General features: G+C 41.8%; 3 protein-coding genes across 8 annotated transcripts in view; 1 reads left to right on the forward strand and 2 right to left on the reverse strand.

The window, feature by feature from the left end:
* dnc (phosphodiesterase dunce) overlaps positions 1-13,768 on the reverse strand; it is a 1,419,595-nt gene that overhangs the window by 418,052 nt on the left and 987,775 nt on the right. The window lies entirely within an intron of this gene.
* Pgls (6-phosphogluconolactonase) overlaps positions 1-13,768 on the forward strand; it is a 77,510-nt gene that overhangs the window by 48,765 nt on the left and 14,977 nt on the right. The window contains exon 4 of the mRNA XM_071662508.1: positions 3,421-3,578. Within this exon, the coding sequence (XP_071518609.1) occupies positions 3,421-3,578 (158 nt within the window). The remainder of the gene's footprint in view (positions 1-3,420; positions 3,579-13,768) is intronic.
* Positions 1-13,768, reverse strand: part of LOC139749054 (DNA-directed primase/polymerase protein-like) — a 104,378-nt gene that overhangs the window by 29,930 nt on the left and 60,680 nt on the right. The window lies entirely within an intron of this gene.

Raw genomic sequence — 13,768 nt, forward strand, 5'->3', positions numbered from 1 at the left:
TGTGTGAGGAAGTACCAGGAGAGACTGAGTACAGAATGGAAAAAGGTGAGAACAAAGGAGGTAAGGGGAGTGGGGGAGGAATGGGATGTACTTAGAGAAGCAGTGATGGCTTGCGCAAAAGATGCTTGTGGCATGAGAAGCATGGGAGGTGGGCAGATTAGAAAGGGTAGTGAGTGGTGGGATGAAGAAGTAAGATTATTAGTGAAAGAGAAGAGAGAGGCATTTGGACGATTCTTGCAGGGGAATAATGCAAATGAGTGGGAGATGTATAAAAGAAAGAGGCAGGAGGTCAAGAGAAAGGTGTAAGAGGTGAAAAAGAGGGCAAATGAGAGATGGGGTGAGAGAGTATAATTAAATTTTAGGGAGGATAAAAAGATGTTTGGGAAGGAGGTAAATAAAGTGCATAAGACAAGGGAACAAATGGGAACTTCGGTGAAGGGGGCAAATGGGGAGGTGATAGCAAGTAGTGGTGATGTGAGAAGGAGATGGAGTGAGTATTTTGAAGGTTTGTTGAATGTGTTTGATGATAGAGTGGCAGATATAGGGTGTTTTGGTGGAGGTGGTGTGCAAAGTGAGAGGGTTAGGGAAAATGTATGTGGTAAAAGGATTGCGGAAGATGAAAGACGGCAAGGCAGCGGGTTTGGATGGTATTGCAGTGGAATTTATTAAAAAAGGGGGGTTACTGTATTGTTGACTGGTTGGTAAGGTTATTTAATGTATGTATGATTCATGGTGAGGTGCCTGAGGATTGGCGGAATGCTTGCATCATGCCATTGAAGAAAGGCAAAGGGGATAAGAGTGAATGCTCAAATTACAGAGGTATAAGTTTGTTGAGTATTCCTGGGAAATTATATGGGAGGGTATTGATTGAGAGGGTGAAGGCATGTACAGAGCATCAGATTGGGGAAAACCAGTGTGGTTTCAGAAGTGGTAGAGGATGTGTGGATCAGGTGTTTGCTTTGAAGAATGTATGTGAGAAATACTTAGAAAAGCAAATGGATTTGTATGTAGCATTTATGGATCTGGAGAAGGCATATGATAGAGCTGATAGAGATGCTCTGTGGAAGGTATCAAGAATACACATGTATATACATACACGTCCACACACGCAAATATACATACCTACACGTCTCAACGTATATCCCTGGGGATAGGGGAGAAAGAATATTTCCCACGTATTCCCTGCGTGTCGTAGAAGGCGACTAAAAGGGGAGGGAGTCGGTGGCTGGAAATCCTCCCCTCTCGTTTTTTTTTAATTTTTCAAAAGAAGGAACAGAGAAGGGGGCCAGGTGATGATATTCCCTCAAAGGCCCAGTCTTCTGTTCTTAACGCTACCTCACAACCGCGGGAAATGGCGAATAGTATGAAAAAAAATCTCAACATATACATATATATATACATATACATATATACACATGTACATAATTCATACTGTCAGCCTTTATTCATTCCCATCACCACCTCGCCACACATGAAATAACAACCCCCCTCCCCCCTCATGTGTGCAAGGTAGCACTAGGAAAAGACAACAAAGGCCACATTCATTCACACTCAGTCTCTAGCTGTCATGTAATAATGCACTGAAACCACAGCTCCCTTTGCACATCCAGGCCCCACAAAACTTTCCATGGTTTACCCTAGACGCTTCACATGCCCTGGTTCAATCCATTGACAGCATGTCGACCCCGGTATACCACATCGTTCCTATTCACTCTATTCCTTGCACGCCTTTCACCCTCCTGCATGTTCAGGCCCCGATCAGTCAAAATCTTTGTCACTCGATCTTTACACCTCCAATTTGGTCTCCGACTTCTCCTCGTTCCCTCCACCTCTGACACATATATCCTCTTGGTCAATCTTTCCTCATTCATTCTCCATGTGACCAAACCATTTCAAAACACCCTCTTCTGCTCTCTCAACCACTCTTTTTATTACCACACATCTCTCTTACCCTATTATTACTTACTCGATCAAGCCACCTCACACCACATATTGTCCTCAAACATCTCATTTCCAGCACATCCACCTTCCTGTGCACAACCCTGTCCGTAGCCCACGCCTCGCAACCACACAACATTGTTGGAACCACTATTCCTTCAAACATAACTATTTTTGCTTTCCGAGATAATGTTCTCGACTTCCACACATTCTTCAAGGCTCCAAGAATTTTCGCCCCCTCCCCCACCCTATGATTCACTTCCGCATCCATGGTTCCATCCCCTGCCAAATCCACTCCCAGATATCTAAAACACTTCACTTCCTCCAGTTTTTCTCCATTCAAACTTACCTCCCAATTGACTTGTCCCTCAATCCTACTGTACCTAAAACCTTGCTCTTATTCACATTTACTCTCAACTTTCTTCTTTCACACACTTTACCAAACTCAGTCACCAGCTTCTGCAGTTTCTCACATGATTCATCCGCCAGCGCTGTATCATCAGCGAACAACAACTGACTCACTTCCCAAGCCCTTTCATCCACAACAGACTGCATACTTGCCCCTCTTTCCAAAACTCTTGCATTCACCTCCCTAACAACCCCATCCATAAACAAATTAAACAACCATGGAGACATCACACACCCCTGCCGCAAACCTACATTCACTGAGAACCAATCACTTTCCTCTCTTCCTACACGTACACATGCCTTACATCCTTGATAAAAACTTTTCACTGCTTCTAACAACTTGCGTACCACACCATATATTCTTAATACCTTCCACAGAGCATCCCTATCAACTCTATCATGTGCCTTCTCCAGATCCATAAATGCTACATACAAATCCATTTGCTTTTCTAAGTATTTCTCACATACATTCTTCAAAGCAAACACCTGATCCACACATTCTCTACCACTTCTCAAACCACACTGCTCTTCCCCAATCTGATGCTCTGTACATGCCTTCACCCTCTCAATCAATACCCTCCCATTTAATTTCTCAGGAATACTCAACAAACTTATACCTCTAATTTGAGCATTCACTTTTATCCCCTTTGCCTTTGTACAATGGCACTATGGAAGCATTCTGTCAATCCTCAGGCACCTTACCATGAGTCACACACATTAAATAACCTTACCAATGAGTCAACAATACAGTCACCCCCTTTTTTAATAAATTCCTCTGTAATATCATCCGAATCTGCCGCCTTGCCGGCTTTCATCTTCCACGAAGCTTTTACTACCTCTTCTCTGTTTACCGAATCATTCTCCCTAACCCTCTCACTTTGCACACCACCTCGACCAAAACACCCTAAATCTGCCACTCTATCATCGGACACATTCAACAAACCTTCAAAATACTCACTCCATCTCCTTCTCACTTCACCACTACTTATTTATATACTGTGGCTTCATGGAATTCTGATGTACTCATGTGTACAGACCATTAAACTTTTTAGGGCTTTCTCTGTCTGTTTGCAGGTCATCATTTGCTTCAGGAAAACAGCACCTGGATAGCTGCAATTTGTGATTCCCCCAAACCACCTCCTTGCCGTGTAACTATGACGTTACCAGTAATAAATAATGCCCGTTACTGTGTGTTTGCAATGGCTGGTCAAGGAAAGGCTGATATGGTAAAGGTGAGACTCATTTCTTTTGTGTATGCTCCCAAGTTATACGAAAGGAAATCTTGATAAGTTTCATGAGGAGTGTGGATATAATTAAAATTCTCCATAACTGAATACTAAATATGGCTACTTAGCATTGAGTGAATAGAGGAATCTGCAGTGTAAATGTGACATTAAGCAATTTGATCTAGAATGTATGATATAAATATGGAGGGTTTTATGTACTTTTAGGAAAACAATCCTCCAATAAGAACTACCATTTTTGTAGCAAAGGCTTTAGAATTTAACTAGCTTCATCATTGTCACCCACAGATACCCTGTATAGTGAGTTATGTCCATAGAAAATATGTTACAAAGTGAGATGTTGCTGTATGACCTATTGACCTCCACTGTAGGTTGTCCTTTCTTGATGTCACCCTCTTAAACATTCCATTGTTTTTTGTCATTCCCTATATATATTTTCTTATTATTATTTTCCCATTTTAGAAAGTTAATACAAGGAGGGGAGGATTTCCGGCCCCCCGCTCCCGTCCCCTCTAGTCGCTTTCTACGACACGCGAGGAATACGTGGGAAGTATTCTTTCACCCCTATCCCCAGGGATAATATACATATATATATACACACACACACACACGCACACACACACACACACACACACACACACACACACACACACACACATACATATATATACATATGAAAAATGTAAGAAACAATTTAGAAAACAAACTTTTAGCTTGAAATGAATGAAAAAATGAACGTCACATAATGGTTCAACCTCTGGCTATGGAAAAGGAAATGTACAATTTATTCACACAAACGTCAATAGCAATATATATATATATATATATATATATATATATATATATATATATATATATATACATATATAATATGGCGTCTATGGGAGAAGGGAAAGATCGAGTGGCTACAGAGCAATTCAAACAGCAATAGATCACTGGGTTCTTTCGAGTGTGCTAGAAGTTAGAAGGCATACAGATTACTGAAGGAGAATTACCTGCAAATTGTCAACGCCACTAAGGAGGCGCAAATAAAGTAAGTCGAGGACTTGAAGCCAAACATCTATCAGGTCTGTTCTTAAACGTATCTATGGGACTATTTTCAACCACTGCAATTGGCAGGTCACTGCATATGTTATCAATCCTGTTGAAGTAAAAGGACTTCACCTCGTTCAAATACATATACATATATATATATATATATATATATATATATATATATATATATATATATATATATACATATGAGGCTTAGACATGGTATACATACAAGGTAAAGAAAGGGGTCAACACGAGCGTGGACATTTCTCCCTCCACGTAATGCATGAACCGTATAATCACTCACAACCCGGTCCACGCCCCGCCACACCATGCGACGACCTTCACACGGATGGGAGGGAGAGCACTCCGCCTGGCACTAAGCCTTGTGGGGCCCCGGGGCGGCGGAGGACGCCCAAGTGGCACTCCCGGGTTTATTACGAGGAATCAATAGCCCGAACGTCAAGTCAGTTCCTCCACTGTGCATTATCCTCCCACCGCAAACGCTTTCACACACACACACCACCACCACCACTAGGTCTCCCACGCTGTCTGCCACCTCTTCTTAAAAAAAAAAAAAAAAAAAAAAAAAAAAAAAATTATTATTTTGCTTTGTTGCTGTCTCTCGTGTTAGCGAGGTAGCGCAAGGAAACAGATGAAAAAATGGCCCAACCCACCCACATACACATGTTTAATACATACACGTCCACACACACAAATATACATACCTATACATCTCAGTGTATACATATATATACATATATACACATGTACATAATTCATACTGTTTGCCTTTATTCATTCCCATTGCCACACCGCCACACATGGAATAACAACCCCCTCCCCCCTCATGTGTGCGAGGTAGCGCTAGGAAACAACAAAGGCCCCATTGTTCACATTCAGACTCTAGCTTTCATGTAATAATGCACCGAAACCACAGCTCCCTTTCCACATCTAGGCCCCAGAGAACTTTTCATGGTTTACCCCAGACGCTTCACATGCCCTGGTTCAATCCATTGACAGCACGTCGACCCCAGTATAGCACATTGTTCCAATTCACTCTATTCCTTGCACGCCTTTCACCCTCCTGCATGTTGAGGCCCCGATCACTCAAAATCATTTTCACTCCATCTTTCCACCTCCAATTTGGTCTCCCACTTCTCGTTCCCTCCACCTCTGACACAGATATATTCTCTTAGTTAATCTTTCCTGACTCATTCTCTCCATGTGACCAAACCATTTCAAAACACCCTCTTCTGCTCTCTCAACCACACTCTTTTTATTTCCACACATCTCTTTTACCCTTACATTACTTATTCGATCAAACCACCTCACACCACATATTGTCCTCAAACATCTCATTTCCAGCACATCCACCCTCCTGCGCACAACTCTATCCATAGCCCACGCCTCACAACCATACAATATTGTTGGAACCACTATTCCTTCAAACATACCCATTTTTGCTTTCCGAGATAATGATCTCGACTTCCACACATTCTTTAAGGCTCCCAGAATTTTCGCCCCCTCCCCCACCCTATGATTCACTTCTGCTTCCATGGTTCCATCCGCTGCCAAATCCACTCCCAGATATCTAAAACACTCTACTTCCTCCATTTTTTCTCCATTCAAACTTACCTCCCAATTGGCTTTACCCTCAACCCTACTGTACTGAATAACCTTGCTCTTATTCACCTTTACTCTCAACTTTCTTCTTTCACACACTTTACCAAACTCAGTCACCAGTTTCTGCAATTTCTCACATGAATCAGCCACCAGCACTGTATCATCAGCGAACAACAACTGACTCACTTCCCAAGCTCTCTCATCCACAACAGACTGCATACTTGCCCCTCTTTCCAAAACTCTTCCATTCATCTCCCTAACAACCCCATCCATAAACAAATTAAACAACCATGGAGACATCACACACCCCTGCTGCAAACCTACATTCACTGAGAACCAATCACTTTCCTCTCTTCCTACACGTACACATGCCTTACATTCTCGATAAAAACTTTTCACTGCTTCTAACAACTTGCCTCCCACAACATATATTCTTAATACCTTCCACAGAGCATCCCTATCAACTCTATCATGTGCCTTCTCCAGATCCATAAATGCTACATACAAATCCATTTGCTTTTCTAAGTATTTCTCACATACATTCTTCAAAGCAAACACCTGATCCACACATTCTCTACCACTTCTCAAACCACACTGCTCTTCCCCAATCTGATGCTCTGTACATGCCTTTACCCTCTCAATCAATAAACCCTCCCATTTAATTTCTCAGGAATACTCAACAAACTTATACCTCTAATTTGAGCATTCAAATTTATCCCCTTGCCTTTGTACAATGGCACTATGGAAGCATTTCTGTCAATCCTCAGGCACCTTACCATGAGTCCACACACATTAAATAACCTTACCAATGAGTCAACAAAACAGTCACCCCCTTTTTAATAAAATTTCCCCTGTAATATCATCCGAATCTGCCGCCTTGCCGGCTTTCACTTCCACGAAGCTTTTACTACCTCTTCTCTGTATTACCGATCATTCTCCCTAACCCTCATCACTTTGCACACCACCTCGACCAAAACACCCTAAATCTGCCACTCTATCATCGGACACATTCAACAAACCTTCAAAATACTCCACTCCATCTCCTTCTCAACTTCACCACTACTTATTTATATATACTGTGGCTTCATGGAATTCTGATGTACTCATGTGTACAGACCATTAAACTTTTTAGGGCTTTCTCTGTCTGTTTGCAGGTCATCATTTGCTCAGGAAAACAGCACCTGGATAGCTGCAATTTGTGATTCCCCCAAACCACCTCCTTGCCGTGTAACTATGACGTTACCAAGTAATAAATAATGCCCGTTACTGTGTGTTTGCAATGGCTGGTCAAGGAAAGGCTGATATGGTAAAGGTGAGACTCATTTCTTTGTGTATGCTCCCAAGTTATACGAAAGGAAATCTTGATAAGTTTTCATGAGGAGTGTGGATATAATTAAAATTCTCCATAACTGAATACTAAATATGGCTACTTAGCATTGAGTGAATAGAGGAATCTGCAGTGTAAATGTGACATTAAGCAATTTGATCTAGAATGTATGATATAAATATGGAGGGTTTTATGTACTTTTAGGAAAACAATCCTCCAATAAGAACTACCATTTTTGTAGCAAAGGCTTTAGAATTTAACTAGCTTCATCATTGTCACCCACAGATACCCTGTATAGTGAGTTATGTCCATAGAAAATATGTTACAAAGTGAGATGTTGCTGTATGACCTATTGACCTCCACTGTAGGTTGTCCTTTCTTGATGTCACCCTCTTAAACATTCCATTGTTTTTTGTCATTCCCTATATATATTTTCTTATTATTATTTTCCCATTTTAGAAAGTTAATACAAGGAGGGGAGGATTTCCGGCCCCCCGCTCCCGTCCCCTCTAGTCGCTTTCTACGACACGCGAGGAATACGTGGGAAGTATTCTTTCACCCCTATCCCCAGGGATAATATACATATATATATACACACACACACACACGCACACACACACAACACACACACACACACACACACACACACACACACATACATATATATACATATGAAAAATGTAAGAAACAATTTAGAAAACAAACTTTTAGCTTGAAATGAATGAAAAAATGAACGTCACATAATGGTTCAACCTCTGGCTATGGAAAAGGAAATGTACAATTTATTCACACAAACGTCAATAGCAATATATATATATATATATATATATATATATATATATATATATATATATATACATATATAATATGGCGTCTATGGGAGAAGGAAAGATCGAGTGGCTACAGAGCAATTCAAACAGCAATAGATCACTGGGTTCTTTCGAGTGTGCTAGAAGTTAGAAGGCATACAGATTACTGAAGGAGAATTACCTGCAAATTGTCAACGCCACTAAGGAGGCGCAAATAAAGTAAGTCGAGGACTTGAAGCCAAACATCTATCAGGTCTGTTCTTAAACGTATCTATGGGACTATTTTCAACCACTGCAATTGGCAGGTCACTGCATATGTTATCAATCCTGTTGAAGTAAAAGGACTTCACCTCGTTCAAATACATATACATATATATATATATATATATATATATATATATATATATATATATATATATATACATATGAGGCTTAGACATGGTATACATACAAGGTAAAGAAAGGGGTCAACACGAGCGTGGACATTTCTCCCTCCACGTAATGCATGAACCGTATAATCACTCACAACCCGGTCCACGCCCCGCCACACCATGCGACGACCTTCACACGGATGGGAGGGAGAGCACTCCGCCTGGCACTAAGCCTTGTGGGGCCCCGGGGCGGCGGAGGACGCCCAAGTGGCACTCCCGGGTTTATTACGAGGAATCAATAGCCCGAACGTCAAGTCAGTTCCTCCACTGTGCATTATCCTCCCACCGCAAACGCTTTCACACACACACACCACCACCACCACTAGGTCTCCCACGCTGTCTGCCACCTCTTCTTAAAAAAAAAAAAAAAAAAAAAAAAAAAAAAATTATTATTTTGCTTTGTTGCTGTCTCTCGTGTTAGCGAGGTAGCGCAAGGAAACAGATGAAAAAATGGCCCAACCCACCCACATACACATGTTTAATACATACACGTCCACACACACAAATATACATACCTATACATCTCAGTGTATACATATATATACATATATACACATGTACATAATTCATACTGTTTGCCTTTATTCATTCCCATTGCCACACCGCCACACATGGAATAACAACCCCCTCCCCCCTCATGTGTGCGAGGTAGCGCTAGGAAACAACAAAGGCCCCATTGTTCACATTCAGACTCTAGCTTTCATGTAATAATGCACCGAAACCACAGCTCCCTTTCCACATCTAGGCCCCAGAGAACTTTTCATGGTTTACCCCAGACGCTTCACATGCCCTGGTTCAATCCATTGACAGCACGTCGACCCCAGTATAGCACATTGTTCCAATTCACTCTATTCCTTGCACGCCTTTCACCCTCCTGCATGTTGAGGCCCCGATCACTCAAAATCATTTTCACTCCATCTTTCCACCTCCAATTTGGTCTCCCACTTCTCGTTCCCTCCACCTCTGACACAGATATATTCTCTTAGTTAATCTTTCCTGACTCATTCTCTCCATGTGACCAAACCATTTCAAAACACCCTCTTCTGCTCTCTCAACCACACTCTTTTTATTTCCACACATCTCTTTTACCCTTACATTACTTATTCGATCAAACCACCTCACACCACATATTGTCCTCAAACATCTCATTTCCAGCACATCCACCCTCCTGCGCACAACTCTATCCATAGCCCACGCCTCACAACCATACAATATTGTTGGAACCACTATTCCTTCAAACATACCCATTTTTGCTTTCCGAGATAATGTTCTCGACTTCCACACATTCTTTAAGGCTCCCAGAATTTTCGCCCCCTCCCCCACCCTATGATTCACTTCTGCTTCCATGGTTCCATCCGCTGCCAAATCCACTCCCAGATATCTAAAACACTCTACTTCCTCCATTTTTTCTCCATTCAAACTTACCTCCCAATTGGCTTTACCCTCAACCCTACTGTACTGAATAACCTTGCTCTTATTCACCTTTACTCTCAACTTTCTTCTTTCACACACTTTACCAAACTCAGTCACCAGTTTCTGCAATTTCTCACATGAATCAGCCACCAGCACTGTATCATCAGCGAACAACAACTGACTCACTTCCCAAGCTCTCTCATCCACAACAGACTGCATACTTGCCCCTCTTTCCAAAACTCTTCCATTCATCTCCCTAACAACCCCATCCATAAACAAATTAAACAACCATGGAGACATCACACACCCCTGCTGCAAACCTACATTCACTGAGAACCAATCACTTTCCTCTCTTCCTACACGTACACATGCCTTACATTCTCGATAAAAACTTTTCACTGCTTCTAACAACTTGCCTCCCACAACATATATTCTTAATACCTTCCACAGAGCATCACTATCAACTCTATCATGTGCCTTCTCCAGATCCATAAATGCTACATACAAATCCATTTGCTTTTCAAAGTATTTCTCACATACATTCTTCAATGAGAACAATGGAAGTAAGGGGAGTGGGGGAGGAATGGGATGTATTTAGGGAATCAGTGATGGATTGCGCAAAAGATGCTTGTGGCATGAGAAGAGTGGGAGGTGGGTTGATTAGAAAGAGTAGTGAGTGGTGGGATGAAGAAGTAAGAGTATTAGTGAAAGAGAAGAGAGAGGCATTTGGACGATTTTTGCAGGGAAAAAATGCAGTTGAGTGGGAGACGTATAACAGAAAGAGACAGGAGGTCAAGAGAAAGGTGCAAGAGGTGAAAAAAAGGGCAAAAGAGAGTTGGGGTGAGAGAGTATCATTAAATTTTAGGGAGAATAAAAAGATGTTCTGGAAGGAGGTAAATAAAGTGTGTAAGACAAGGGAGCAAATGGGAACTTCAGTGAAGGGCGCAAATGGGGAGGTGATAACAAGTAGTGGTGATGTGAGAAGGAGATGGAGTGAGTATTTTGAAGGTTTGTTGAATGTGTTTGATGATAGAGTGGCAGATATAGGGTGTTTTGGTCGAGGTGGTGTGCAAAGTGAGAGGGTTAGGGAAAATGATTTGGTAAACAGAGAAGAGGTAGTAAAAGCTTTGCGGAAGATGAAAGCCGGCAAGGCAGCAGGTTTGGATGGTATTGCAGTGGAATTTATTAAAAAAGGGGGTGACTGTATTGTTGACTGGTTGGTAAGGTTATTTAATGTATGTATGACTCACGGTGAAGTGCCTGAGGATTGGCGGAATGCGTGCATAGTGCCATTGTACAAAGGCAAAGGGGATAAGAGTGAGTGCTCAAGTTACAGAGGTATAAGTTTGTTGAGTATTCCTGGTAAATTATATGGGAGGGTATTGATTGAGAGGGTGAAGGCATGTACAGAGCATCAGATTGGGGAAGAGCAGTGTGGTTTCGGAAGTGGTAGAGGATGTGTGGATCAGGTGTTTGCTTTGAAGAATGTATGTGAGAAATACTTAGAAAAGCAAATGGATTTGTATGTAGCATTTATGGATCTGGAGAAGGCATATGATAGAGTTGATAGAGATGCTCTGTGGAAAGTATTAAGAATATATGGTGTGGGAGGCAAGTTGTTAGAAGCAGTGAAAGGTTTTTATCGAGGATGTAAGGCATGTGTACGTGTAGGAAAAGAGGAAAGTGATTGGTTCTCAGTGAATGTAGGTTTGCGGCAGGGGTGTGTGATGTCTCCATGGTTGTTTAATTTGTTTATGGATGGGGTTGTTAGGGAGGTGAATGCAAGAGTTTTGGAAAGAGGGGCAAGTATGAAGTCTGTTGGGGATGAGAGAGCTTGGGAAGTGAGTCAGTTGTTGTTCGCTGATGATACAGCGCTGGTGGCTGATTCATGTGAGAAACTGCAGAAGCTGGTGACTGAGTTTGGTAAAGTGTGTGAAAGAAGAAAGTTAAGAGTAAATGTGAATAAGAGCAAGGTTATTAGGTACAGTAGGGTTGAGGGTCAAGTCAATTGGGAGGTGAGTTTGAATGGAGAAAAACTGGAGGAAGTGAAGTGTTTTAGATATCTGGGAGTGGATCTGGCAGCGGATGGAACCATGGAAGCGGAAGTGGATCATTGGGTGGGGGAGGGGGCAAAAATTCTGGGAGCCTTGAAGAATGTGTGGAAGTCGAGAACATTATCTCGGAAAGCAAAAATGGGTATGTTTGAAGGAATAGTGGTTCCAACAATGTTGTATGGTTGCGAGGCGTGGGCTATGGATAGAGTTGTGCGCAGGAGGATGGATGTGCTGGAAATGAGATGTTTGAGGACAGTGTGTGGTGTGAGGTGGTTTGATCGAGTAAGTAACGTAAGGGTAAGAGAGATGTGTGGAAATAAAAAGAGCGTGGTTGAGAGAGCAGAAGAGGGTGTTTTGAAATGGTTTGGGCACATGGAGAGAATGAGTGAGGAAAGATTGACCAAGAGGATATATGTGTCGGGGGTGGAGGGAACGAGGAGAAGAGGGAGACCAAATTGGAGGTGGAAAGATGGAGTGAAAAAGATTTTGTGTGATCGGGGCCTGAACTTGCAGGAGGGTGAAAGGAGGGCAAGGAATAGAGTGAATTGGAGCGATGTGGTATACTGGGGTTGACGTGCTGTCAGTGGATTGAATCGGGGCATGTGAAGCGTCTGGGGTAAACCATGGAAAGCTGTGTGGGTATGTATATTTTGCGTGTGTGGACGTATGTATATACATGTGTATGGGGGTGGGTTGGGCCATTTCTTTCATCTGTTTCCTTGCGCTACCTCGCAAACACGGGAGACAGCGACAAAGCAAAAAAAAAAAAAAAAAAAATTCTTCAAAGCAAACACCTGATCCACACATCCTCTACCACTTCTCAAACCACACTGCTCTTCCCCAATCTGATGCTCTGTATATGCCTTCACCCTCTCAATCAATATCCTCTCCAATAATTTACCAGGAATATTCAACAAACTTATACCTCTGTAATTTGAGCACTCACTCACATCCCTTTTGCCTTTATACAGTGGCACTATGCAAGCATTCCACCAATCCTTCGGCACCTCACCATGAATCATACATACATTAAATAACCTTACCAACCAGTCAACAATACAGTCACCCCCTTTTTTAATAAATTCCACTGCAGTACCATCCAAACCTGCTGCCTTGCCAGCTTTCATCTTCTGCAAAGCTTTTACTACCTCTTACTATATATATATATGTATATATATATATATATATATATATATATATATATATATATTTTTTTTCAAACTATTCGCCATTTCCCACGTTAGCGAAGTAGCGTTAAGAACAGAGGACTGGGCCTTTTTTGGAATATCCTCACCTGGCCCCCTATGTTCCTTCTTTTGGAAAATTAAAAAAAAACGAGAGGGGAGGATTTCCAGCCCCCCGCTCCCTCCCCTTTTAGTCGCCTTCTACGACACGCAGGGAATACGTGGGAAGTATTCTTAATCCCCTATCCCCAGGGATATATATATATATATATATATATATATATATATATATATATATA

The sequence above is a fragment of the Panulirus ornatus genome, chromosome 6 (genome assembly GCF_036320965.1).
Source record: "Panulirus ornatus isolate Po-2019 chromosome 6, ASM3632096v1, whole genome shotgun sequence".
NCBI lineage: Eukaryota > Metazoa > Arthropoda > Malacostraca > Decapoda > Palinuridae > Panulirus > Panulirus ornatus.